Below are 28,000 nucleotides of genomic sequence, written 5' to 3'. Positions count from 1 at the left end.
TCCTGATAGATGTACATCTGTGGTGTTCACAGCAATGAAAACGTTGTAAGTACAGGGTCCTTAGTATAATCCAGAGACTTCAGATTGAACTGTTTTAACTGGAGCTGATTTTTGTAACCCTAACCATGAATGATTCAGTGCAATAAGGTTTTTCTTAAACACATGTTGCTACAAATCTTATTTAACATTCATTGTGAGCATGCTGGTGTGAGAATTTAGCTCAAAGCTTAATTGTCCTGAGGTGCAGCCTCAACCAGGTGCCAACAGTACTGTTGATGCCTTTTGTCTTATCAGTGCAGATGAAACACAAATGAAATCAATATCCATTGTTTTGTTGGAGGCATAAACTATACAAACCTGAGTGTGCCTGTAAACCAGTGCAAATAATATCAACAAACAATATCTTAAGTGAAGTGTTATTAACTGTCCATAGGAAGCTGATAAAGAGTGCTGCAACATGCTTAACTTGCACATAATTCTTTAATGAGTGTATAATTAATATTTGTGACAGTGAATACATGAGTACAATACAATGGACCATTCAAATTCATTATAAAAGAACATTAAGAAAATATGGTGTGGTCCAGAGTGGACCCAAACACCAGCTGATGCGCAACTGTCCTTTCACAAGTGTCATGGAGATCCTTGAAGTGTCACTGAAATGGCTTTGTCGCATCTCTTTAGGGATTCAGTAAAACTTGATTTAGTGAGGAAGGGAAAAAGAAAAGAAACAAAACAAAAAGAAAAAAAAAAACACGGGCGTTGATGTCAGAGGTAATTTCACAGCACCCTTGAACAAAATGGCTACACAATGCAGATTCACACTTGAAAAAAAAACAAAAAAAAAAACATGAAAGAACAGAAGAGAGCCTCTCTTTCCCCTCAGACAGCTCCTGTGTGCTCTACGCTGTGCTGCCGCTCGTCACTTCTGTGTCGGAGCTTTCGAACGGGCTGATGGAGTTGGTCTCCATGGCTTGGTAAACCAGGAACAGGAAGGCGGCCACGATGGCCAGCAGGAACAGCTTAATCCACAGGGACATGCCGCGGCGCACTGCTTTGGTCTGGGCTGCGGGGGGCGCTGCAGACAGAGGCCTGGAGGAGGAGGAGGAGTTGGAGAGAGAGGAGGTAGAGGTGGTGTAGCGGGGCAGGCTGGCCACTCTGTTGACCACGCGGCTCTCTGTGTAGGAGGATGAGGAGCTGCTGGTCTTGGTCACTTTGGGGGAGAAGAGGCAGTTTTCGCTGTTCCACAGGTCGCCGGGCTTCAGGGGCCGACCGGCCGCTCCTCTGATGGGCCGCCGACAGGTGGCGCTGCAGGAGACAAGGAGCTCAACTTAGCTTTTTATACTTAACACCCAAAACCTAGTTAAGTGTACACATGAGACAAAAGCTGAGTGACAGTACAGATATTACTGCTCATGACAAACATCATACTTAGGCACTACCCCCTGAGTGCACTTGTGAATGTGTGCACCATGACTCACTCACACTTTACAAGAGGAAAGTGCTGTTCATAGAAAACCCTCACAATGCTGACATGCATTTTTGTCACCAAGGTTACCAAACTGCCTAGAGTAAATAAATAGTTGAGGTGTAGTATAGTAGGAGCGGTAATAGCAGTTTAACTTTTTATTCTACAAACATACTTTATCTTTTATGGTGGTGCCCCCTCATCTGGAAACAATAGCCTAGTTTATAGAAACACTGGAGAAAGTTTCAGTCGTGCCTCACTATTACAAACAAACAGCGGAACCTTACGGATATATTGTGACCCAATGGAGGAGCCGGTCACATCATAACCAGGGCCCAGTTGTTCGAGGGTAATCTAATTGGATTTTGGAGAATGGATTGGATCGAATCTTGAAAATGGGTTCTTCAAAACTAAAAAACGGATTCTGAAATCTGATTGGTTAACGTAATCCAATCTTGGTTTTAATCTGGATCAAAGCCTCACTTTGTGTTGTTCAAAACTTTTTAGTAGGAATGGGGAAACTTTGATCCAAAAAAACGGACTATTCTGATCCCAGCAGTTTGGTGGATTTCAAGACCAAAATGTGATTTAAATTCAATTCAAATTGGTCAAATGAGCAACATTTATAATGTAGTTACACACACTGATATTTTGCACCTGATTTTTCAATTTTAGTGATAAAGTAAATAAAGTAAACTTTTGATTATTTCACAAAAAATAACTTTTCCCCGGGGCGGTAAAGCGGTAAAGCGGCCGCCCCATGTAGAGGCTACAGTCCCCCTGAGGCGGCCCCGGCTCGAATCCCGTGTCGGGCAGCCCTTTCCTGCATGTCATTCCCCCTCTCTCTGCCTCCCCCTTTCCTGTCTATCTCTATGTGTGCTATCAAAATAAAAACAAAATATATACTTAAAAACAAAAAAAAAACTTTTCCCCAATAACTGGATAATTAAATGAAAATTGAAATTTGTATTCTGAATTTCAAATTTTGAAGTTTGAATTTGAGAAATATTCACAATGTATTTGACTAATGTACTGTGCATTGGTTTTTTTTATTCATTTGTTTGGGTCAGATAAGTTCTGGCTGTTTAAAGCAGAAGTAAGCGATCCGGTCGTTTTCGCTAATGCTGCGTTCGAGGCAGGCTTTTGAAATCGTAAATTACAGCTTCAAGTCACAACTTACGACTTTGTAGCGTTCCAGGCAACCCACTCGTGTTTTTCCGACCTGTTTTACCTGTGAAAGTCACTATAACGGCCACTCGTAACTTCCGACCCGTGAACTCGTACCAGATCGAACTGATACGACTTCACATCAGGTTCATAAAGCTCTCCCTTTAGCTCTGTGCTAATGGCTTCATCACTTGTGTCATAATCAGATATGTTTATGTGAACTATCCGAGCAGTAAACTCAGTGAAACAGCTGATGGAAACGCGCACAGCCGTCTACAGGCGGCAGCGCGCAGTGATACGGAGGGAGAGAAAATAGCGCCAAGCGATTGCGAGGTCAGACTTTTTCGTGGACAACGGTTTTGTGATGCAAATGTATCACTCTTTTGAACGCATATTGTTTTGAGAAGAAAAACGCTTTATTTTCGTGACCCCAGTCAACTAGCCGGACTACATTCGTCAGCACCGAAACCCGCTCACGGGACGCAGTCCGGGGAAAGTCACTGTCACAGCACGTAACTGCTGATGGGGATGCCATATACGTAGATTCATATCAAAAGACCCGAACTATCCCTTTAACTACTTTTTTTTATCTACCTGGCCTTCAGTGTGATACCCATTCTTGAAAAGTTTGGATCTGGATCAGACTGATCCAATCCAACTTTGCTTTGAACAACTGGGATAAAAGAAAGACGGATTACGTGATCGGGATAACTTTGATCCAGATGACACCTTTTGAACAACTGGGCCCAGAGAATGAAGAGTCACTGCAGACTGACCTGAGTCCTGTTGGACTGCTGATGTCGTTGGTGTACAGCTCCTTCAGGACGTCGCTCTCGTCCACCTTTGGGGTTTGGTCGCTGGCTGTGATCTTCTCCACCTGCAGGACACAAACAGCAACGGTGATGAACCAAATACAACAACGGTGACTATTAAACTCACTCACCAGTGAACCAAAGCAGCTTCTGCCCGCATGTGACTTTTAATGGATTCAGATGTAGAGACGTTTGTATGAGCAGAGCGCCCCCTGCTAGACATTACACATCCTCCACCATGTGACCTCCTCAACCAGAGAGCTGCTCCACCACCATGTTGACCACTGTGAGTCCCACATAGAGCCCAGTCATCGACCTGTCTCACCCACACGTCCCTGCGCGGCGGTGTCTTCACCTGGCTGCGCGCTGCAGACAGGAAGCTGCTGATCGTCTGCTGCCTCTGTTTGTGCGGCAGCAGGACGTCTGGAGGGCCGCGCTGCCCCTGCCCGGGAAACAATGTGTGCGGTTGTGTGCGTCAAGGATGTTTAAGCAGCCAACAGTTCAGCTGCCACACAACTGACCCCGCAGAAAACCCCTCAACAGCTGCACACACACAATTAACCCATTCATAAACTATAGCTCTTATGTTTTGCAGCCCCCGACAGACACAGCGCAGCATTCAGACTAGGGATGCACATGATTATAACCGTTTAACCGTTAACCGATAACAAGAACTTTGACCGATTAATACTATTGTTTTTTTAATTAGCTCTTTATGTCGTCAACTCATGGGGGCGGGTCGACACGTGCAGACTTCCACGTGCCTTCAGTCATATTTCACAGCAAAAAGTTACACAGGAGGACTGACAGTATGTGCAGCAGCCCCCGTGAAGGAAGGTCAGACGATACATGAAGCCTACAGGACATAGATGTGAATCACCTGTTAACAACGGCGCTGAAAAAAATGAAATAAATAAATAAAAGAGGACGTCGCTGATCTCCAGCCTGTTCACTTGCAGCTCTCCTGCAGCTCCACAGAGGAGCTGTCAGAGGAGACTCTGCAGCCAAACACCAGACTGAAGGAACAGCACTTTGTATAAAAACACTTCTACAACGATCTAACCTCCATATGAGCGCGATCAGCTGCGACAGAGCACAGTGGATGTGGTACTGATCAGCTGTCGCAGTGCATGTGTGTATTTAACGGCAATTGGAGCGATCTATTTTTTTTTTTTTGCCGTTAAATACACACGCGCTCCGCCAGCGTCGTAATCTTATCGGTTAACGGTTAATAATCGCTTAACGAACGTTGGTTATCGGTCAGAAAAAAAATCAAAATGTGCATCCCTAATTCAGACACAAGTCAGAGAGAAGCACGAGTGAGGGACAGCAGAGTGGAAGGAGCTGAATGCAGCCACAGATGTGTTGGAATTAGAGCTCTACCGCTGCTGCAGGGACGCCGCCGCCGGCTTCAGATCCGCTCTGGTCTGACCCGGTCCACGGGGACTCCGGCTTAATGGGCGAGATTTTACACATGGGGCTAAAGGTGAGCGGCTCCACTCTGCCGAGGAGGACCAGAGGGGTGGAGGGCCTGGAGCCCGGCTGTGGGGCCTTTGGCTCTGGATCCTGAAGGTTGGGGAGATGAATCAGAATTCAGGCTGAAGTCCTACACCCCGTCTGCATCAGGTGTCTCAATGTGAATGTAACCGTCTACTTTTTTTTGGGTCTGTTGCTGCAACCTGGAGTTTATTTTTAGCTGGGGTGCAGACTTCATCTCTCCTGATATCTGCACCAGAGGACTTCTCACTACCCTCCTGATAACAGTGCTCTCTTTTCCACATTTTAAATCTTTATGACACAGTGGGGAAAAGAAGTATTTGATGCCTGGCTGATTTTGTACACAAATAAATGGACAGTCTATAGTTTTTATTTTAACAGAAAGAGACAGAATATCAACAAAACATCCATAAATAATATCATCATATAAAGGTTATCGATTAATTCACATTTGATCAAGTGAATTAAAGGTCCAGTGTGTAATATTTGTCAAGGTTTATTGGCAAAATCTGAATATATTTGTATAAGTGTTTAATCGCTATAAAATAAAATCTGTTTGGTTTTCATAGCCTTATAAATCTTCTTTTATACATATAGCAAGAGTCTTGCTTAGAGAGTGTCGCCATCTTGCGCCGCCATGTTTGTACAGAATCGAAAATCCAGCCAACCAGAGAGCACGATTCAAGAGTTTCACTTCATTCATGAAATCTTTCATTCCTGCTGCCATCCAACACCATTTATTAGGCTATACATTTTTTTTTTTTTTTTTTTTACTGTTTATATCATTTATATCATTATTTTAGGTTATGTAAGATGCTGGACAATCTGAATTAGGGATTAACAAAGTATTTTCTTTCCTATTCTATTCTATATAAACAATAGAATGATTTAATAGAATCAGAATGCTAGATGTCACCGTTTTCCCCTCATTTTACACACTGGACAAGTAAAGATGGTAAAAATCAGCAGGGGACAAAATACTTATTTTCTCCATGTCTACTTTAGGGAAGAAGCTGGCACTATAAGAGAGTTTTAACAGGAGCTGCATCTATAGCATCTGGTGGAGACAAGTTTTCTTTCACCCTGGTGCTGATTTAATTATGTTGCTCTCTGTGTGTTTATGTGCTTGCATTGTTACGTGATCTGAATGTGACCCGGACCGACCGAGGACAGACATGCCGACCTCGTGTTCAACCTCAGCTTCATTACTGTAAAGTCTCTGTGGATCAAACTAAACCTCCCTGCTACACAAGGCAGCTCATCGACATCTGCAGCATCCACTTTACTCCGCTTGATCCAAATGTATTCTTTAGAAGAAGTCTTTGTTCTCTTGGCCAACATCATATTACTTAGCAATGGCTCAGCAATAAAATGGTAATAACAGTTGTTGCAATGCAGTTTTCATTAAAACATTGTATAACATATAACCATAGTGATGTGCTGTAATAGCTCTACAAGACACAGTGAGTGAGCAAAGCACCAACAGGTTAAAGAATGCAACAGCTAATCATCTCACCAACCGTGATTAGAAGCCTGTTGTGCTAAAAAGCAGTGTGGTGCCTTTAATCAACACACAACAACACCCTACAATACATCCCATCTGGACGCACATTCCCCTGTAAGTGAAGAGCATCTCACCCGCTGTGGCCATGCTGAATGTGACTGTAAAATACATCCTGAGGACAGAGGACAGAGGACAGGGGGCTAACCTCGAGCAGAGCCGTGTTGAGCAGGGCGACTGGCCTGTCAGTAGAATCCTTACTGTGTCTGGGCCTGGGGGGGTCCAGCCCCAGCTCTTCCCTGTGGATCTACAGGTTTTTAAAAAGAGGAGGAGGAGGGTGGGAAGATGATTTCTTCACAGCAGCGGAGCAGAGACTGTTTCCACAAGTCAAAGCCCAGTGTGCTTTATTTATATAACGTGCCTGTCTGACGAGCTATGAAACAATTGCATCATTTTACACGGCGGTGCAAAGTGAGAATCTGTGAATGTCTTTGTAAAGACAACTCTCTGTGTATCAGTTAAACTGATAAAAACTCAGATTTAAGACCGAGACAAGAGACAGATACAGTGCTCAACCCAGATTCAAAATGCAACTGTTCATTGCCATCAGTGTCCAGACTACTATCAACTGTTGACTGGGTCATAACTGTGCCAAATCAATACTCGGTGGCTGGTGTCCAGCTGGTGTCCAGCAGGGCAGTCGCTGTTCCAAAATGTGAAGTTGGAGCAGAGTCAAACAAACATGTAATTTGTTCAAATTGAATTGAACGCACCGTGCCCATGTAGTTTGGGTGCTTTATGCTTTGAGACCCTGGTGAGACTTGTAATCTTACAATATAGCCACACTTCTACTTTTGGGATTATGTGAAACAGCACTAATCCATACAGATTACATTATAGGTGGCTGTGCTTTTACAAACTGGTCTGAGAGCTGAGATAGTTCTGTACACTTGTTTTTTGTAACTTTACCATCTATGGTGCAGAATGAAAAAAAAAAGAGTTCCACGCTCGCTTCTCTGATTTTTATGTGATGTAATTATCCAAACAACACGGCTGGGGCTCTCAGGACCCTGCAGACCCTGCAGACCCTGCAGACCTGGGCCAAAATATGGGACAGAGTTTCCCCTGCTGGATTCTGAGACAGCTACATGAGTGAATGCATATTCTGTTTTTCAAAAGTATATTTTATGGGCTTTTTCACCCTTAAATGGAAAGCAGAGTCGAGAGAGAGAGAGAGAGAGAGAGAGAGAGAGACAGACAGGAAATGGGGAGGCAGAGAGGGGGGAATGACATGCAGGAAAGGGCCACTCGATGCGGGATTTGAACTGGGGCCGTTAGCAGTGAGGATCGTAGCCTCAACACATGGGGCGGCTGCTCTACCAACTGAGCCAATCACTGCCCCGCAAATGTATTTTCAGTAGATGGCACCGAGAGGTGATAAAGAAACATCCTAAACACCAAACAGTCTAAAGGTGCTGATGTCCGCTCTAGTCCCGTATGGAAACAAAGTGAAATGTGACTCATTCATCACCACTAACCATGTGGATAATGTACACACATGTCTACACGTCACCCTCCAGTGAATCCTCATCCTCTCTTCCCCAGATCCACAGTCACACAAACAACAGAGAAGCAACAGGCCGGTGAGTCCAGCCTGCTGCAGCCTGTAGCTACCTGAACACGTCTGGACGAAGAGGAGCGACGCTCAGCCCGAGCTGGACTGTCCGACTTGTGCTGAACCCTCCTGTTAGACTCTAACGGGACTGGATCGGTCAATACGGGCCTGAGGTCCTCAGGCACTATCTGCTGGGACACGGAGACCGGTACAGAGAGAGGACACAGAGACAACAACAGTGAAAGATAATGGAGATTCAAACTCTCCTTTCTGGCACATATTCATTCACTGTCCAGGTTAGGGATGGGATGGGACCTTTCACATATGAATTGATACAGTACTGATACTCGGTACCTAAGAACCTGTACTGGTACACAACAGTAGCTGCTTTCAGTACTTTTTGTGCGCATGTGTGGTAATTTATGTTATTTTGTCTCGTATAGATGATATATAGATGTGCTCTCATTCTGTGATGAGGACTTAATTGAACGGTACTGCTGTGACGAGATGGGTAGCCTACCGTTACAATATTCTCCGGTACCGATTCTCAAAAATTTTGAATATTTGCATCAGACAGACCCTCCATAGACTGTATCCACTCTCGCTGATGTATGCGAGTTGACGCAATGGTGCGTTCAGGTACCAAAATGTGGTGCCAATTGACTTCACGTGAATCGATACTCGGTACTTTGGTGGGAATTCTGTCAGTACCAATAAAAGTACAGAATTCGGTACCCGTCCCTAGTCCAGGTTGTTTTCTGTCTTGTGGACGTCGGGCAGAAGAAAGTATGAAGCTGCTGAAGAGAATGGACGACATGTGCATACACCTCTTTGAAGCTCTATGGGCAAGCTCCACTTGTAGGACGGGTTGTCCATCATAATCGTCTCTACACACATGGCGCGCACAAATCAGCAGCAGATGAAAATACCAGTGTGTGACTTTTGGCCCATTTATAACCAGCTTCTGTCCTGAAGACGCAGAGCCTGTGTGTGTGTGTGTTGTGAAAAGTACATTCTGTTCACCCTCCTCCAGCAGGAAGGAGAAAATAAACTCAAGACCACGCTGAAGACCACATGTTTAATTCAATTCATTACCTCCGCTTAATCTATACCTGAACACACACACACACACACACACACACGGAGCGAGGTCAGATGAGATTATTGTTGGCGGCTCACCAGTTTTCATGTGCCTCTCATTGGTCTGGGCCTCGGCTCAACAGGTGTACGTTCACTATGTGAACAGCAGGAGGAGCTGCTGACGCCGACTTCTCACTGCTTTTTCCCAACAGATGCAGTTCACACGCTTTGATAGGAAGTATTTCAAAACAAAAACAAGAGATCTCCTCTAGTTATGTAAGAGTAAAAGGGATCTCTGGAGTCCCGCTGTCCAGATTTTACCATGAGAAAAATGGCCGAGTGGAAATGCGCAGAGGAAAAAAGCAATAGAGCGGCCGGAGATAAGGAACAGCCCTCAGAGCTGCAGGGATCAGGAGAAAATGAGTGTGTGAAGCGTCCAGCATGTGCATGGCAGCAGCTAATCCACATCATGTGCTTTGAGTCTGACATGCGGCGGGGCAGCGCCGATGCACTGAACCTCCAGGCTCACGCTGAGCTGGGTGTGACTGCTCTCCAATAAAATGAAAAAAAGAGAAAAAGAAAAAGCCTCGGCTTCCTGTGCCGGTGTCAGAGGAAACTGCATAATCAAAGCCAGCTTCTGGCCGTCCCACCCTACCTGCTGCTGCACGCTGGGATTACTGCTGGAGATACACATACAGAGACTGTGTGTTTGTGTGTCTCCTGGTGAACTCTCTCTGATACTCCAGACATCAGCAGAGAGGAAAAGCAAAACAAAAACTGAGCTCTTGACGTCCACAAGCATGATAATTCAACGTTGGTGGTGTTAAACCAACATGGCAGACTGGCCTTGGTAACACTTTCACATCTGGTGTTGATTGAACCAACAGTCACTGAATAATAAAGTAGGATTAATATTAGTTTAGGACGAGGTTAGTGAATGTTACAGAGGAGTTAAATACATTTTTCCAGCATCTGCACAGAAGAGTATTCTTCTTTGTACATTTAATTTACATTTAATTAGAACTTTTAGTCAATGAAACAAAAGTAAATAGACTGTGGAACAATACAACATTGTGCTGACACTGTTCTTCTGAACACTGTTTCTAAATATTCCAGTACTTTAAAGGGATAGTTCACCCTAGAATGATATTTCGCTCATTATCTACTCACCCTCATGTGGACTAAGGGCTGGAAGAAGTTTCAGATTCCTCCGTGGCTTCTCTGAGTTACAGGGGGTCTCGGCATAGCAGTGCATGTCCATATAACGGTTGCAAAGGGACACCGGAGCTCTTCGTAAAAAAACACACACAAAAAAAACATCCAAATACCTCCATGCTGCTCGTATGTAATGTCCGTCTTGTGCTGAAGCCCCAAATTGCGTAATTGTCCCGAAAAAAATTAAATAAGTCTATATTTTAAGCTTGTTTGTAGCGGAAGCTTCTCGAAGCTCCTCTTCCTGGTCCGTCCAAATCTCGCGTGATTTGCGCCGGCGTCAGCATGCGTCAGTGCGGTTACTGCGAATCACGCGAGATTTGGACGGACCAGGAAGAGGAGCTTCGAGAAGCTTCCGCTACAAACAAGCTTAAAATATAGACTTATTTAATTTTTTTCGGGACAATTACGCAATTTGGGGCTTCAGCACAAGACGGACATTACATACGAGCATCATGGAGGTATTTGGATGTTTTTTTGTGTGTGTTTTTTTACGAAGAGCTCCGGTGTCCCTTTGCAACCGTTATATGGACATGCACTGCTATGCCGAGACCCCCTGTAACTCAGAGAAGGGACGGAGGACTCTGACACTTCTTCCAGCCCTTAGTCAACATGAGGGTGAGTAGATAATGAGCGAAATATCATTCTAGGGTGAACTATCCCTTTAACTTAAGTAAAACAACAACTGAACACCTTTCACTTGTACTGGGGGGTTACTTCACCAGATCTGTGCTTGAACTTCAAGTAATGAAGTTGTGTCTTTGTCCAACTCTGCCTGTGCATAATATATTTATTTATTTAGATGAATGATGATATTGATAGAATTGTCCACGTCTCGGATTTGATAATTGGTGCCTAAATCACAAGTTGGCATTTGGAGAAGATATTATTTTTGTTTCTTATCTGATAAGAAACAAAAATAAAACAATAAAAAGCTGTAAATCACACTATAATCACTATAAAGTGCAATAACACAGATATAATAAAATAGATTAAGATAAGTGCTATAAACACTGCTGCATGTTGATTTGTTTTATTCCTACAGTTAGCTGTGCCTTTGTGCTACAATTACAAATCTGTTAGATGTAAAATCCACCTTAGAAGTATTGCGTATTGGAGTCGTAAGTAGTGCGTATTGATTGTTGTACAACTGAAATTACTATTAAAAAGGTGTCTCAGGCAGGACGCATTACAATCAGGATTTATAACCTATAATTACACCAGGAAATAGACAGTTCCTCTGTAGCTAGGGTTTATAATTAGAAAAGAACTAGAATGACATGACGCTGGATGTCTGCCCAGTAAACAGCACAGTGGGTGAAAACTGAACTGAACTAATTTTTTTCAGTCATCAATCATCAATAAGTCATGTGGGTCATTTATTGGTCAATTCTTTATCTATCCATTAATTTGGTTATTTATTGCTACCATCTGCCTACATCTGTATTTATATCTGTTTAAACATGAAAGGACAGTAAACACAGATGTAGTGTGCTCATCTTATATTTGTATTTTACGTGACTTCTATGTCCCTCACCCCATTGGAGATAAATAAAGTTATTGAAGTTGAAGTTATCAGCGGCTCAACAATGTTGGAGAAACTGGGAACATATTAACAATATTACAAGACCCCAAATAGCCTCCAATCAGAGCAGTGTGAGAACTAGTTTCCATGTGAATGTGTGTGTGAACGGTGAACCGCTGGCTCGTACCGTGTGGTGCTGGCTGCTGCGGGTGCGGGTGGTGACGGGCGTCTTCCCTCGGCTCCTCACCGGTCTCTCCACCACTGGTACTGGTGCTGGAGCTGGTTCAGGCTCTGGTTCTGGTTCTGGTTCTGGCTCTGGCTCTGGTATTTCTGTCACTTCTAAAACAACACAGTAGAGTTGCACGTCGTCACATTAACATTCACCTAAAACCTGCTTGATGAACCGTTCTCTAAACGTTTCTGCAGCTTTTAAAGCAGAGAAAACTTTCCTGACCTCCATATTTTCTTATCAGTCGGATTCTGAGCTCATGATGTAATGGTTCTTTTTTTGTCACTTAAAGCAGAAGTAAGCGATCCGGTCGTTTTCGCTAATGCTGCGTTCGAGGCAGGCTTTTGAAATCGTAAATTACAGCTTCAAGTCACAACTTACGACTTCGTAGCGTTCCAGGCAACCCACTCGTGTTTCTCCGACCTGTTTTACCTGTGAAAGTCACTATAACGGCCACTCGTAACTTCTGACCCGTGAACTCGTACCAGATCGAACTGATACAACTTCACAGGACGAAAAAACACGAGTCTACGAGTTTCCTTGAACGCACCATAACAGTCCTCGTCCCTACGTCACCACATTCACGGCGTCCCTTGGCTGCACACACAGCCCTGCATGCCGTTCTCTATCCTCATTGGATAAAAACTGTAGGATACGATAAATGTTTTCTCCTGGGCTCAGAGCAGAGCAGAGTGACTGACAGACCCGTGTTTCAGACCAAACACTCTATGTAAGTGATTGCTGTCGGAAGATATAACTATTTAAGACTTATATTAACACAAATATATCACTTACTTCTGCTTTAAATCTTTATTGACAAATTATTGCGACAACAAAAACAAATACAAACAAACTAAACAAAAAGCTACCTGGGGAGTGCATAATATTCTTGATGTAATGATTTTAGATCATGTTTAAAGGGATAGTTCCACATTTTGTAGTAGGTTCGTTAATTGTCGGCACAAGCTATTTTTAGAACGGTGGAGCAGAGCCGCGAGCTTCTCAGAGCTACGCTACGGAGGCTCATGGGATTTCTTGGTTTCCCTCATCAAACTCAACAAGTCCAAGCAGGGTTTCCCGCAGCGCTTTCCTGTTAAGGCGGCCGCCTTAACAACAAAGAGCTGCTGCCTAAACTAAAACCGCCTAAACCGCCCCGAAAAGCTGCCCTCGACGGGAACGTGCATCAGCGGTTTTGCATGAATTTACCTCGAAAACAACTCTGTCCCGTTATTATCTCACAGTGTGGTGAATGTGCGGGTCACAACTTGTCCACCAGAGCGTTTTGGAGTTGTTGGATTGTGCATTTGTGAGTTTGATGAGGGAAACCAAGAAATCCCATTAGCCTCCGTAGCGTAGCTCTGAGCAGCTCGCGGCTCTGCTCCGCTGTTCTAAAAACAGCTTGCACCAACAATAAAAGGTAACAAACCTACTCCTAAAACTATAGGGATTATAGCAATGGGCCAATGTGCCAAAATATTGAACTATCCCTTTAAGTCTCAGCTCCTGGAATGACTTTGGATATATATAAAACTTTTCATGCCACAGTCATTATCACAACTACATCAACTGCATGTTTTGTTACACAAATTCAGTATTGTGAGTCTGCAACAGGTTTTCATTATCTGCAAGTTCATTTCCATGAGTGACAGAAAGAGCAAAGAGAATGCCTCTGAAGTAGGTCACAAATATGAAAATGTACGAGTGTACTTTATGCTTGCCAATGCAAATGAGCAGCCAGCAGCAGGCAAACTCACTCTTCCAGTGGGGCGGCATGTGGTGTCAGATTTCCCCCCCTGGCAGGAGTGTGAGCCTCAGAACACCACACACACCTTTAATCTGTGTAAGCCATGAATGTGCAATCAGTGCTCTCACCATCCTCCTTGTCGCTGTAGAGGTCCGAGTCAGATTTGCCGTTGTGGTTGACTTGAATGTCGGTGAGAACCAGCTGTGGCAGCTTTGGCTCCGGTGGCGGCGCGGCGGGCCCGTCGTCCAGCAGCTTCTGCAGCTTCTTCTCGTAGAGCTTACGGGTGGAGGCTGGAGGAGGAGAGGGGAGGAAGAGAGAGCGTTAAACCTGCACAGGATGATGTCACATATGAATGGAGGGATTACAGAAATCCACACACAGCACGCTTTGTGTTTACAACTGACAGGTCTGCGATGACTCATGTGAAAACTGAAAACCGCAAAGGTGTAATTCCCTTTATTGCTGTTATTGCTCTATTTAAGGCTAAGTGGTTATTCACTTTAAACCACTGCTGTTTCTCTTGAGTGTTACGGAGAAGTTGAGGTTAACACTTTGTGCCAACTTGTGTGAGCACAGAACAGCTGCAGGGCAGAAGACTCACTCTGAGTAACACCACCACCACCACTCTGTCTCAACAGGTGGGTGTGCAAACAAGTCAAAATGTCATTTCCACCCATCACCTTACAAACACTGACCCTCATCTGATTATTTGCCGTTTCAGTTGCTTTTGTTTTATCTGGTCCCTCATCTACATCCACACTGGCAGCGCAGCACAACGGCAACAGCTGCAGTCAGAGTGCACATCTGTTTGTGAACACATCTGCTCTGCACTCAGCCATGTGTACATTGGAGTAAACAGCTGGATTATTTCAAACAAATGTATGAGCGCTCTGTATGAAACTTGTGAGGTTCAGACAGGCTGTTGGGAGCAGTGGTTCTCAGTGGGGTTTATCCACACTGTAATTCCATCTATTAGTAACACAGTGAGGGGATGTGTGGCTATGGGTTTCAAAATAACCTGTGGTAAAATCACCTGGAAATCTAATTAGACGATAATCTGTGATCTGAAAGAAAACCAGGTTTACACAACTGGAATTCTACTGTGTGATCCTACATCTACAGGTGCAGCTCAATAAATGAGAATATCATGGAAAAGTTCATTTATTTCAGTAGTTCAATTCAAAAAGTGAAACTCATAATATATAGATTCATTACACACTGACTGAAATATTCCATGTCTTTATTTCTTTTAATTGTAATGATTATGGCTTACATTTGATGAAAACCCAAAATTTAGTAAATCCAACAAGTTAAAAAAGTTCACTATTGTAACCTAAGGATGTCACACTCTAATCAGATAATTAACTAAAAACACCTGCAAAGGTTTCCTGAGCCTTTAAATGGTCTTAGTCTGGTTCAGTAGCTGCTGTAGACTGCTGACCTCCATCATATCCTAATTTATTTAGATGCACCTGTATATCAAATTTTAACTCTAAAACCAAACATGTCCCAAAAGACAGAAGGAACACATCAATTCTGAGACTCAACTGAGTACACTGATCATTTCAATAGTAAGTTATAGCATAATATACTTCACACACTGAAATGTGCATGTTGCAACCAGCACGGCACACGTAATTAAATATCTAGAATAGATTAAGAGAATCATTATTAAGTCATTGTGCAGACTCCAACAGTTCAGGTTTCAGCATGCCTGCATGTCATGATGTTATATTAGTGCCAATGAAAAGCAGATCCACTATAACCATGTGTGCAGCCTTTCCAAACTATCTGCCTGTGAACGTCCTGATACCTCTGAGATGCCACTGGCTGTGTGACAATAATGCTTCTCTATTACTGCTTTATGCAATAACAGAATATTTTAATATACCAAAGTCCAGCTGGGTAACTTCTGGTTTTTCTGCAGGGTGCTACATGGCATAGACCAGGGGTACTCAAATACATTTGTCGAAGGGCCAGAATTTTTCTTAACAGACACCTTGGGGGCCGAACATTCAAATTAATTCACCTTTTTCGTCTAATAATTTAAATATTTTTATTTTACTTGTAAGCACATAATTTTTATTTATACACTTCACGGTGTTTTGTAAATGTCTTGACATTATCATATCATCATTTACATATCATGCTGGAGCTTTACACTGCTGACTTGTATCCTCAGACATGCCCTGTGATTTTCAGCTTAAATATGACCTGACCATCACAGGACATGTCTGACTCTGTTCTGAGGATACAAGTCATTGGTCCTGAAATGTGTGTTTCTCTTCTATAATACACATTCTACATCTCGGAGGCGACGTCTTTCCACACATGGGCTTCCTTCACCTTTCAAACGAGACAGAGCTCAGTGGGAAACAGTAGGAGAGACACAGGCCGAGGGCACCGGGACACAACAGCGGGGGAGAAGCAGGTCGTGCAGCTGTGCGCCGCAGATGTGCACGAAAAAACAATCACGTCTCATCAAATGCGCGCGGCTACGGCTTTTGAGTTGTGAGCGTGCATGACGCGCGGCTACATTGAATGGGTTTGAGCGCGCGCAAAAGACGCTTCATCTGAACGGCCCCCCATGCACGATGCACACACAGTTGAACCAAGACGGCGGTGAAAATCACCCACCGTCTCTGCAGACAGGCAGGGAAAACCCTGCAGTCCAGCCCGCTCCCCAAACACTCGCGCATGGTGATTTTGGGTTCGTCAGCGTTTCTGTATCCCAGTGCAGGGCCTCACAGGCACACACAAACGCTCCGCACGTGTTTCCATGTCCCAGCACTTTGACTTACAGGCGCACGGAGCCCGAGAAATACAGTATACAGTAATATGTAAACTAGTAGAACTCAGTCGCGGGTCTGATTAGAAGGTTCGGCGGGCCGCCTATTGAGTACCGCTGGCATAGACAGTGCATGTGTATCTCTCAATAAATGAGAATATGATGGAGGTCAGCAGTCTTCTCCATGATAGTGGAGCTACTGAACCAGACTAAGACCTTAAAGGCTCAGGAAACCTGCAGTGTGACATCATTAGGTTACAATATAGTAATAATAATAATGGATGACATTTATATAGCGCTTTTCTATTGTTACCCAATACCCAAAGCGCATACAATAGTGAACCTTTTCACTATATTCTAATTGTTTGTGATACTGAACTTCAGGTTTTCATTAAGTGTAAGCCATAATCACTACAATTAAAAAAAAAAGTCATTAAATATTTCAGCCAGTTTGAAATGAATCTATATGAATAGATGAGTTTCACTATTTGAATTGAATGACTAAACTTTTCTGTGATATTCTCATGTATTAAGCTGCTTAACACAGAAAACAGCTGTTTCTGTAATGACTCAGTGGCTGAGCAGACAGCACCAGTCGACCAGTCAACTATTTGTTTGCGACGTACACACCCTGCTTTATTAAACTGACCGACCAGCACACTCCAGTGTGATCACCTCCAAACACAACACACTGGGTCAAACATGGCCGACTACTGGTCCACATGTGAATTCCATCACCTGTGTAAAGAGGGCAGCGCCAGCATACCTCTGTGTGTGTGTGTGTGTGAAGTGCAGATATGTATCTGTATGCAAACAGCACAGCCTTTACCCTGGTATGACCCCCCTGCTCTTTCCGCTAACGTGAGCACTCACCGACGATCGGCCCCACGTCCACGCCGTGCTTCAGCAGCTCGTCCCTCAGGCCCTCGTCGGTCAGCGCCGTCACGTCCAGCTCGTCCGGCTGGACCTTGTCTGTTTTCCTGGTGGCTTTCTGTGGAGAGACGACGGGGCAACATGAAGTGCACAGATCGGGGTCAGGTCAGGGACTACCATAGATTTATTTCTGTCCTCGGGCGGTGTAATCAGCAAGTAATGAGATCAGAGTCCATGACAGAGCGTTTTGTTTCAGGGTGTGTGGGCGGTTTGTTCGGTGCCCGCTACAGACGGCACCACACACTACACTACACTCACATGTTTATTTGTCTAAGGAGAGGGGAGGACTCCATCTTGTCTAGGTTACAGGCTTCCTCTGCTGCTCCACTCACACATCTGTGACTAAAACATGGAAATGAGAAACTTTGCACTATCCTGATAATCACACAGAGATCACAACAACAAGCAGCAGGTACATGTCAACAATGACTCCAACAATACTCAACCAGGCCTGCAGCCTCACACCAGTATCACACAGTCATGTTACTGCAGACGCACTCATCTGATACACAACACAATGAAACACAACACACACAGGGGGCCACATTGACACATGAAGGCTGTCTCAAAGACAAGTGACAGATTTGCTCACAGAGATTAACTTTGCATATTATTTGTTGGATTCCCTAAAAGGGATAGGTCAGCATTTTGGCAAATTGGCCCATTGCCATAATCCCTATAGTCATAGCAGTAGGTTTGTTACTTTTAATTGTCGATGCAAGGTATTTTTAGAACGGCGGAGCAGAGCCGCAAGCTGCTCAGAGCTACGCTACGGAGGCTAATGGGATTTCTTGGTTTCCCTCATCAAACTCATCAAATACACAATCCAACAACTCCAGAACGAGTTAACAAAAATCCCAGAGGAAACACTGATTGAGTGTGTATGAAGTGAACTGAAGCAGATGTTTGATAATACAACTGTGTGATAACGCAAGTTGAGTGAGTCTGGAAAAAAAAAAAAAAACGATTTATGAGGCCGACTAATTAAAGAATGATTGACAGTTAGACAGTAAGTTCAATAAATGTCAACAGAAAGATTAAACATACACAAATAATTTTCCTCTGCTTATTATTGCTGTACACACACAGCTGTGTGTCTGGTGCCAGCAGAGTGGGATTTTCTGAGCACACAAAATAATTTTGCATGTGCAGGAAAAAAACACAGACTCCTACTTTGACCTCAGCTGCTACAAGTCAAGGTGCTCAGGTCAGACTCAGGTGTGTGTTCTGGCTGCGAGCACTTGTTCGCCCCCAGACTTCCTGTCAGCTGGCTGGGATCGTCCTCTCCTACTGTGAAGCCGTTGGTGCGACTCCCAGGCGGTTACAGAAACCTGTTCACCAGGTTGCTAATTACACGGGAGGCCTGTTTGAACGTGGAGAGTATTCGAGCGGGAACGAAACGCCAAGAACATTTTTTTACAACTGCCAAGTTTCACGCATGATCTCTGCAGATTTGTGGGAGCGCATGTGATGTGTGTCCTCGAGCGCGCAAACGTGTGATGGGGAAAAGTGGTTTCTTCAGTTTTCTACAATGAAGTGAGCTGAGGAGGAGGAGGAGGAGGAGGAGGAGGAGGAGAGGGGGAGGGGTGGTTCTTTCTAAACAGATGCTCTAAGTGATAGAGGGTAAACAACGTGCTGGGCTGAAGCCGGCCCTCACACACCAGCCGACAGGAAATTACAGCGTGCTTGAAGCCAGCGGCCTCTGAAATGAAACCCTGAGTCTCCTCCCCGGCTTCGCAGAGTAAATAAAGTCTGTGTGCGTGAAAATGTTTTCCTGGAGCGTGATGTCAGAGTACTACTTGCACATGCTGCCTTGTTTTCAACTCGCTTCTTTTCAAATGAGAGATTCTGTGCTGCAGGAAGAGTCTTAAAGGAACTGAAAAGTTGTTTGGTGCACAGTGCATAACTTCCTCAATTTATTTTCTAAAGCAGCTGAAGTCACAGATATAATCCAGAACTGAAGTGTATGTGTAGTACAGAGAGTGGGCGTGGCTCTGTACGATACTGCACCATACAAACTAGGGGTGGGAATCACCAGAGGCCCTGCAATACCATATTATCACAATACTTGTGTTGCGATATAATATTATTTTTCTTTGTAAACATCTTTTTTTTTTCCCTAATAAGAAAAATGTATTGATACAATATTGCCATGCAAAATATCGTGATACTATGCTGTATTGATTTTTTCCTCCACCCCTAATACAAATAGACATTAACTTCTTTACAAAATGCATTTTCATATAAATTGAAGAGACACCCAAATAAATGTTTCCAAACAGTTAGGCTAACACTCTGCTGTGCTTTGTGCCATCCACTCCCATTTAATGTCATTTGAATATGGATGAAAACCTGTTCTTGAAGCCTCAAGTCCAGTGAAACAGCAGCACTCATCACAGCACTACAATGATATCCATATCAAAGCCTCTTTGATTTCAGGAAATCATTTAGCGACCGGTTGTCATGGTGCACGCAAACACACGTAGCGATAATGACCAATCATTCCTCCCCTCCCTAGTGAGTCAAACTGTCAACTCGGCAGATTTTTCACTGGACTTTCCAGGCCGAACCTCCACTCGTCCATTTCCAGCGGTCTACTGTTTCTCTCTGGATGTGAGTGCAGGGCTCCAGAGAGCACGTTCAGTCCAGCAGTCGCCGGGCTGACGGAAATATGAATGAGCTGGAGACGTGTCCACCTCCAGAAACCACCAATCACTGAAGCACGGTGCTCATCCAGGGACCTCCTCCCTTTTTTTCTTTTTTTTTTTTTTGAAAATGCTCCAATTTGACTTCTGTTTTATTACTTTCACAACACACTTATGAGATTACAAGAGTGAATCTGTTCCATTCATGACAGTTCCACACTTCCGGGCTCTTCAACAGTCAACATAAAAAGGCTTTTGATATCAGAGGTAGGCTTTAATCTATATTAAAAGTGATGAGAGGAGCTTGATAGTTACATTTAAGTTCATCTTTTTAACTTGAAGTCTCTGCTGTGTCTGTAGATTGCTATGTGGTGTCAGAGATATGCACATGAGAGGGAAACATCATCTTTTAAATAAACGGCTCCTTGAGGAGGCTTTAGCTTCTTTCATTGAAAACAGCTTGCAGCTCTGGCAGCAGGCGCTGTGTGTCTATGGAATGCAATGAATATAGAATATGATGACAGAAAACAATGAAAACCATATTACAGAGCATAGCCATCACCCAGACCCTCTGCTGTCAGGACTGAGTGGGTGGAGGAGGAGGAGGAGGAGGAGGAGTACCCTCAGGCAAAAAAAAAAAAACACACACACACACCAAAGCAAAACTACTTTGCTGTGCCCGACTACAAAAGGCCCACTCTCATGATGGCGGTGAGCTCCAAACAGACGCTGTGCGCTCCACTCAGCTGGGAACAAACCAGAGGAAAATGTGAGGAATGTAAAAGGCGATATGCTCAGTTTCAGCGGCGAGGTGCTGCCACGGTTCACAGCGTGTACTTAACTGTGAGACACACACACAGACACACACTGAGGCTGTCTTGCTCTGCGTCTGGCTCTCTGTGGGCCCTCAGCAGGGTTTGGCTCTGGAGCCGAGCCAGGGTGTTTCATAATCACGGCAGCCCGGGCTGGAGAGGAGAAGGAAAGAGAAAAGAAAAAAAAAAGGAGGGAAAAATGTGCCGTCTGCTCTGCACTCCGTCCTGGGCCGACCACACCCTGGCCTTTAAAGGCATAACTGGGCCGTGAGCTCACGGCTCGGTGGAGTAAACTCACTACAAAATGCCGTCAGACTTTCCTCTACAAACTCTAGAGTAGTGCGGTGATGGCGACACATGCCAGGGCCTGTGGCTGCGTGATGTAACTGCCTGCCTGGCTGCAGAACAATGGAGCGAGTGTGGCGGGCCGTAATGTAATTGACTCTGCTAAGATTAGCCACCACAACTCTTTGCAGTCGCCACATTCTTTATGCTTTTACAGCCCATACTTGTCATTTCTCTCCAGCACACACAGTGTTAAAAGATGAAGTGGGGGGGGGGACTTTAGCATGAAGAGATGTGAAGTATTTGAGCCTTTAGGGTTCTTGTTTGAAAAGCTGCTCACTTCAGCCAACCATCTCAAATATGCCAGGTATGAGTTTGTGTCCGGCGTGCCCACCTCCACCTGCGCTTCATACCTGCAGCCCATAATCACTAAGGCATGTCGGCCTCAGGTTTTCACAAGGTAAACAACTGCCAAACGTACGCACAAATACTACGAGCCGAGGACAAACTAATTACACACAATTGTGCGTCTGTTCGCGCCCCCTCTGACTTTTTTTTTTACTACTCGCACATGTGGTGTCAGGGCTGAGAGAGTTCTCTTCCTGAGCACAACTATTTCCTCAATGAAGTAGAGGATGCAATACAAAACCGCACAGGGTGGAGTTGGTATGAAAACACTCGACCCTAACACAAAAATTCCAAATATCTCGATGTCTTCGTCTCAACGTGGCCCATGGATAAAAGTTGTCTTGATACAAGTATCAAATCACAACTATAGAGGACAAACCTTAAGAAAACAAGACACGACACCATCCACATTTAATTTGCAATTAGATTTTTTCAAAGTGTCAAAAATCCAAACAACAGGCGCATGAGGAAACAAATTTACTCTTTAAATTGAATCATAGTAGAATATCTAATTATTATTACACCCAAACTTCAAAGGTGAAGAGCAACTTGTGTTATAAAACGGAAAGATGAAATCCAGCTATCTGTTAATGAGCGTATACCACAGCTACTATTCTAAAGCCTTATGCTGCGTTCAAAACAACTCAGAAGTCGGAATTCCCAACTCGGAGCTAAGGGGGTTTTCGTCCCTCTGCTTTGTGTTGGGGCGAAGAACGCCCCTTAGCCGAGATATGATGAGCGTATACCACGGCCTGTCGTGATATATTGCTTAAATATAGGACCCTATTAAAATCTGTTTTATTTTCTCCCAAATTCCATTTTAATTTTTGGAAATTCCATCTTTTCCATTAAAAATTTTGGGAATTCAATTTTTTACTCTTATTTTACTACTACGCTGAGTGTTTTCAAATGTTAATGATGGGGGGGGGGGTTTGCTTCCTTCTGTGCAATTTTCCCCAAACATACGTTCCTCTTCCACACAAAAACAGCGATATTCCGCATAAAAAAATAGATTCCGTTTTAACTGGCCGATTCCCTCTGATGAAATCATAGGGCCCTAATGATACCCGGTGTGAGACATCAGGACCCTGTTAACTCCCCACCCCTACTACACGGTGTAGTAGGGGTGGGGAGCAGCACAGGGTTTCCCCAGGAAATGGTGTAACACCATTTCCTGGGGAAACCCTGTGCTGCTTACGGATGGTCAGTGGGTTGATACGTTCCCTCCATAAAGCTGTATGATGGAACTGACTGGATCTGATCTGCTGTGAAGCCGACCAGCCACCGTCCTCCTCCTCCGAGCAGCTACAGGCTTAAGAGCGTCGTTTAATTTTACAGGAGGCAGCGCTTCGTACTCGTAACGCTGTCAGTTTACTGTGGAGTGTTCCTTTAAAAACCTAGAGGCCTCGGCTAATGAGCGTGAACCCTGTCTTGCTATGACACATGTGAGTTTCTTTGGAATGTGGGGTCATTGTCTTCACAGGACGTCTTGGTTCCTGGGCACAGAGACCTGACCTGGGTTCAGATCATTAAAGTCTAATCTCTTTGACGGGGGTCACCATCTATCTGACTTCTCTCTGTCAACTTACAAATTCATTTACAAACTGCTGCATCGGTATTTTCTGGGATGGGCACGAACGCAGACAGAGTCAGCTGTGACGGTACAGACTTTCACTCTGGGAACTAGTTACAGACAAATTAAATTTGACATTTTAAATGACAAATGTCAAATACTTCTGAACACAGTTTCTCAGACTGAGGCCGACTGGAAGTCATGGTAACTAGATGATTGATCAAAGATAACCTTGATGACTAGGGCTGGGCCGATATGCTTTTGTGCCGATTAGATGCTCTAACAATTTTTGGGTCCCGATTCGATTTAAATTACGATTCTGATTAAACAAGTACTGCTATTCGATTTTACCAAGTATTGCGATTTTATATTTCAATTATTCTGATTTTCTTTCCTTAAACAAGAGCAGGTTGAACCGAACACTTGATAATACATCATAAGTCATATTTACAAAAACAATACACACATCACATCAGTTTGTCTGTTGTGTTAATTTGTTCACATAGATATCTGTGATCTGTGAACAAACAAACACAACAGGCCGGTTTGACTTTGTCGAGTGTAATGGCACAGAATACATGATCGTACAATAAAGATTGGTCGTCCCAAAAAATAAAAAAAACCGGCAGGAAAAAAAAATCGCGATTAATATAAAAATGGAATTTTTGGCCCAGCCCTATTGATAACCTAATCTCATTATCAGAAAGTGTTCTTTGATCCAGTTAACAGTGATGTCCAGGCATTAATCAACAGTAATCATGCTATATAACAAATCAGAGTACTTTCCTGTGAACTTTGTTAAACTATTCAAAACTGCATCATCTTACAGTAACACAGTTTTCCAATATTTAACTGTGCATTTTCAGTTAGTTAAATGCTTGAATGAGGTTAGGAAACCAACTGTTTCCTTAGTTTTGGTCCGAGTTGTTGTTGTCTCCACTGGGTGAGGATCTGCCTGAACACGCGCCACACCAGGCCGAGATGTCAGAAAGATGGAAGAGGGTGCGAGAACATGGGCAGGCTGCTGGACACGAGGGACAGGAAGAGTTGCACAACTAATAACACACACACACACGTAAGGATGTCACGATTACTTGTTTTTACAATTAATGGTGGTATTAAACGCCACAATTAATTAATCGTGAAGATTCCTAAATACCGTTACTTTACCAAAAAGATCATGTTGGAACCTTATTGGCAGATGTGCGCAAAAATAAAGGTAATTGCACTGATACTGGTCCATTTAATTAACGTAACATTGAATTGGTAGGAATTTAAATGTTAGCGTGTCATTTTTAATTAAAAAAAGCACAACAAAACAAAAATTAAAATAAACATAAACATTTGGTATAGATGACAATTTATGACCTGAATATTTCAAACATGGGGATTAAGAATTGGTCATATATCAATAGATACTTGAAATATTTAGCGTAAACAATGAGTAATGTAATTATATTTTGACTATATTTGATTTTACACATTCATAGTGTTGTGAAATTAATTTGTGCATAATAATCGTGATAATTGTAGTATCGTGATTAATCGTACCAAGAAAATGTATAATCGTGACATCCCATTCCCTACACACACGTCTTCACCACAAATGCCATGGCACATGGATCATCTGGATCTTCTTGCATCCAAATGGAACTTCATGCTCACAAAAGATGAATACTCACACATTCATTGGTCAGATTGAATCAAAATAAATGTGTCTGGGTGAGATGGGATCAACGTGGGCGTGGCCAAGACTGTTAAAGTGACTGTATAGTACGGGATCATCAAACATGAGGGTGGGGGAGGGGAAAAACAAAAATAACGAAAAAAACTACACTGGGGGTGATGGCTCTTGAATCTGCGGTGTAACACAGTCAGACACTGTAAACAAACACTGCCCCTGCATGGAGCTTTGTGGTTTACACACAACGAGGGTCAGTGCACAAACTCCCATGATTCCTCACAACACCACTTTGCATTATCAACTGTCATATCATATCATGCTTGAGGTGTCACCACCACACACACAGACAAACAAACAAACACACCACTGCCTTCCTCTCCCCCTGTCAGAGTTTATTCATCACGTGAAAACTCATGAAAGATTGATGGCCGTCAGCGTCCACACCTCACAGCACAAAGAGCTCTGAACAAACAGCCAGACGACCGAGGGACCACCGAGGAATACACTTCTCCACTGTGTGAGCTCATAAAGAGAAAAAAAAAAAGAAAAGACGCAAGTGTAAATCTTGAAAGATGAAGAAAAACATAAAGTGTAGCATCTGTACACATGTTTCTGTTAACAACAGGCAGTGAGTGAGACACACACACACCTACCCACACAGGCACAACATGTCATTTCTCATTCACCACCTTTGTTTTGCTCACACCCTTCACTTCATCATGTGCAGACCCCTCCCTCCCCTCCCCCTCCCCCTCCCCACACGGCTGCACACCTGGTTGAGACCAAACCAACAGGTGATTCATTTCACATTAATCAGCAGTGAGCGATTTGTCATAAGCAGCTCACAGGTCAGCCACCACACACACAGTAGTATATCAAAACTAAAACTAATGATCGAAGAATAAAGAAAACCAAATTCAAAAAAAAAAAAGTGGGATAAATAAACCACTAAATTTCAGGAAAACCACAAAGACAGCATTGACATTTTAAGTAATTACAGTTAATTTAAAAAAAAAAAGTGTATGAAAATGAACCAAAACATTAAAAATGATCATTCTAAAAAAAAGATTATTCAACAATCTGACAGTTTCTGATTTTTTATTTATTTATTATTTTATCTAGTTTCCTCCACTAATCTCTCTTCTGGCTTTATATTTTATTATTCAAGGCATTAAATAACAAGTGAAAATACTATGTGATGATTTCAACTTAACAATAACTAAAGTAGCATAAAGTAAACAAGTGTAACTTCTTAAGATCTTATATACACAACTCACATGTTCCAGCTTATTTTCTCTACAGTGCAACTGCTTTTACATTCTTTGAAATGATATGAGCGCTTAGCATGTAACTACTATGTAAAAGCAGTTTGTGGTCACACTAAAGAAAGTCAGCAGGATTTAGAAGTCACGCTTCAGAGGGAACACTTTGAACAGCTGCTGTTTAATGGTTGTGGAGGATGTAGCAAGCAACTGACTGAAGAGGGGGATTAGTATTATTAAAACAACTGAGGAATGCTGAGAAACGACACCCTGCGTCCAAAACTATCTCACTCATCTCCAAGACAAATGTCATTCAGTCAGTCAGTCATTCATTCATACATACAAAAAACAACAAACTCCTATCAGCTTCCTTATCAGGCCTTTCACAGTTTCTGTATCTGGGTGTAATTTCATTTCATGCAACAACAGGTAAAGCAGTTTCTCTCTCTTCATCCACTCACTCACATTCTCCTCAACCAAAACTGATTAAATTATCATGTCAAAAGATCCAATGATCAACAGGGCGAGAGAGACAGACCCCACCCAGCCTCCACTTCTGATACAGACACTGATTTTTAAAAAAAACAGAAAAAAAGAAAGAAAAAAGTTTCAATCAGTTAAGAACTGAAAGGTTGGTGTAGTTTTGCAGTAAGGACACTCCAGCATGTTAAAGCAGGAGAAAAACTGTGGTGCAAAACTCACAACAACACCACTTTTTCAGAGAGGGGGATCATGGGAAAAATAAATAAATCCTGCACATATTGGGAATCTTTGTAGTTTTACATTGTTGCTTCATTGAGTAGTTGAGGTTTCTCGTCTTGCATGATGATGGTCAAATACTTTGAATAGTTTGAAACATCTGCCAACATCTGTTGATCATTAGCTCTTTATCCTGGAAGCGTAGATGCTACGTTACTGTCGAGTAATCGATTTAACAAAAAATGATAATAATGATAATAATAATTATCAGTTGATAAATAGGTGGTTGCTGGAGGTAAATATGGTGTATTTAATTGAGAACATGCACCTTAGTAAATCACAGATGGCGGTGGCGAGAAATCAAATTCACTGGTTCAAAGTTAAGTTGGACAAACTTGAATTACCGCGAGGCTTGAATTTAAGCTTAAAATTCAACAACAAAACTCACCCTGCCCGACGAGCGGCTTCTGCTGGAGACCACGGGCGGCGGCAGCTCCTCGTCGCTGGAGAAGGCGTCCAGACTGGCGGGGACGCTCATCTTGTTCTGAGCGGTCAGGTTCTTCAGATAAAGCTGGACGTACACGTCTTTGTTCGGGTTCCCGCTCGGCAGCTCCACGTTGTGCGCCAGCAGCTCGCTCTTCAGCTTGTCCTTGGTGAGCACAGACGGGTCGTCCAGGTACTCCGGCATGTTGTTGTCGGCGGCGGCGGCGGGGCGGTGCAGATGGAGAGAGGGGAACAAGAGTTACCGTCGCCTGGGTAAACTTAGCTAGCTAATAACACGGAGGGAGAAGCAGGAATGAGCGGCGGAGGAGGAGGAGGGAGGCTGGTCGGTCCGAGCAGAGCGGCTAACCAGCGCCTCCTGCTGGCTTTGACTCGTTAAGAAAATATTAGGTATGGAGACGAGGAATGTGCTACAGAAATAAAAGGAGGAACCAAAATGGGGAGAAGGGGAGAAAAAAAAACTCAGCCTTGCTCGTCGCTGCTCTCGTTTCCTTTCTCCGCGGAGCAGGGTGAGGAAGTGAAAGTAGTACCGACTGAGAGGGGCAGTTTAGGGTGAAATC

General features: G+C 43.5%; 2 protein-coding genes across 2 annotated transcripts in view; both read right to left on the bottom strand.

Annotated features, from left to right (window-relative positions):
• ldhba (lactate dehydrogenase Ba) overlaps window positions 1–28,000 on the bottom strand; it is a 194,205-nt gene that overhangs the window by 61,878 nt on the left and 104,327 nt on the right. The gene's annotated exons all lie outside the window — the stretch shown is intronic.
• On the bottom strand, window positions 462–28,000 carry tmpoa (thymopoietin a). The gene is made up of 10 exons (XM_085769277.1): window positions 27,388–28,000; window positions 17,512–17,629; window positions 13,979–14,140; window positions 12,065–12,198; window positions 8,120–8,248; window positions 6,654–6,752; window positions 4,831–5,013; window positions 3,773–3,889; window positions 3,412–3,512; window positions 462–1,308 (listed from the first exon to the last, which is right to left on the bottom strand). The coding sequence occupies exons 1-10, from the start codon at window positions 27,625–27,627 to the stop codon at window positions 903–905; spliced, it is 1,689 nt and encodes a 562-aa protein (XP_085625403.1). The 5' UTR covers window positions 27,628–28,000; the 3' UTR covers window positions 462–902.

The sequence above is a fragment of the Trachurus japonicus genome, chromosome 23 (assembly GCF_045865225.1).
Source record: "Trachurus japonicus isolate A0001 chromosome 23, Traja_1.0".
NCBI classification, from domain to species: domain Eukaryota; kingdom Metazoa; phylum Chordata; class Actinopteri; order Carangiformes; family Carangidae; genus Trachurus; species Trachurus japonicus.
This window is presented reverse-complemented; position numbering and strand designations above follow the sequence as displayed.

Excerpts from the sequence above, each read along its gene's own strand:
- tmpoa (XM_085769277.1), bottom strand. The coding sequence starts at position 27,627 with ATGCCGGAGTACCTGGACGACCCGTCTGTGCTCACCAAGGACAAGCTG. Across the intron at positions 6,753-8,119 it reads CTTCGTCCAGACGTGTTCAG|ATCCACAGGGAAGAGCTGGG; the intron begins GTAGCTACAGGC and ends AAAAACCTGTAG. Across the intron at positions 5,014-6,653 it reads TCAACACGGCTCTGCTCGAG|GATCCAGAGCCAAAGGCCCC; the intron begins GTTAGCCCCCTG and ends CCCAACCTTCAG.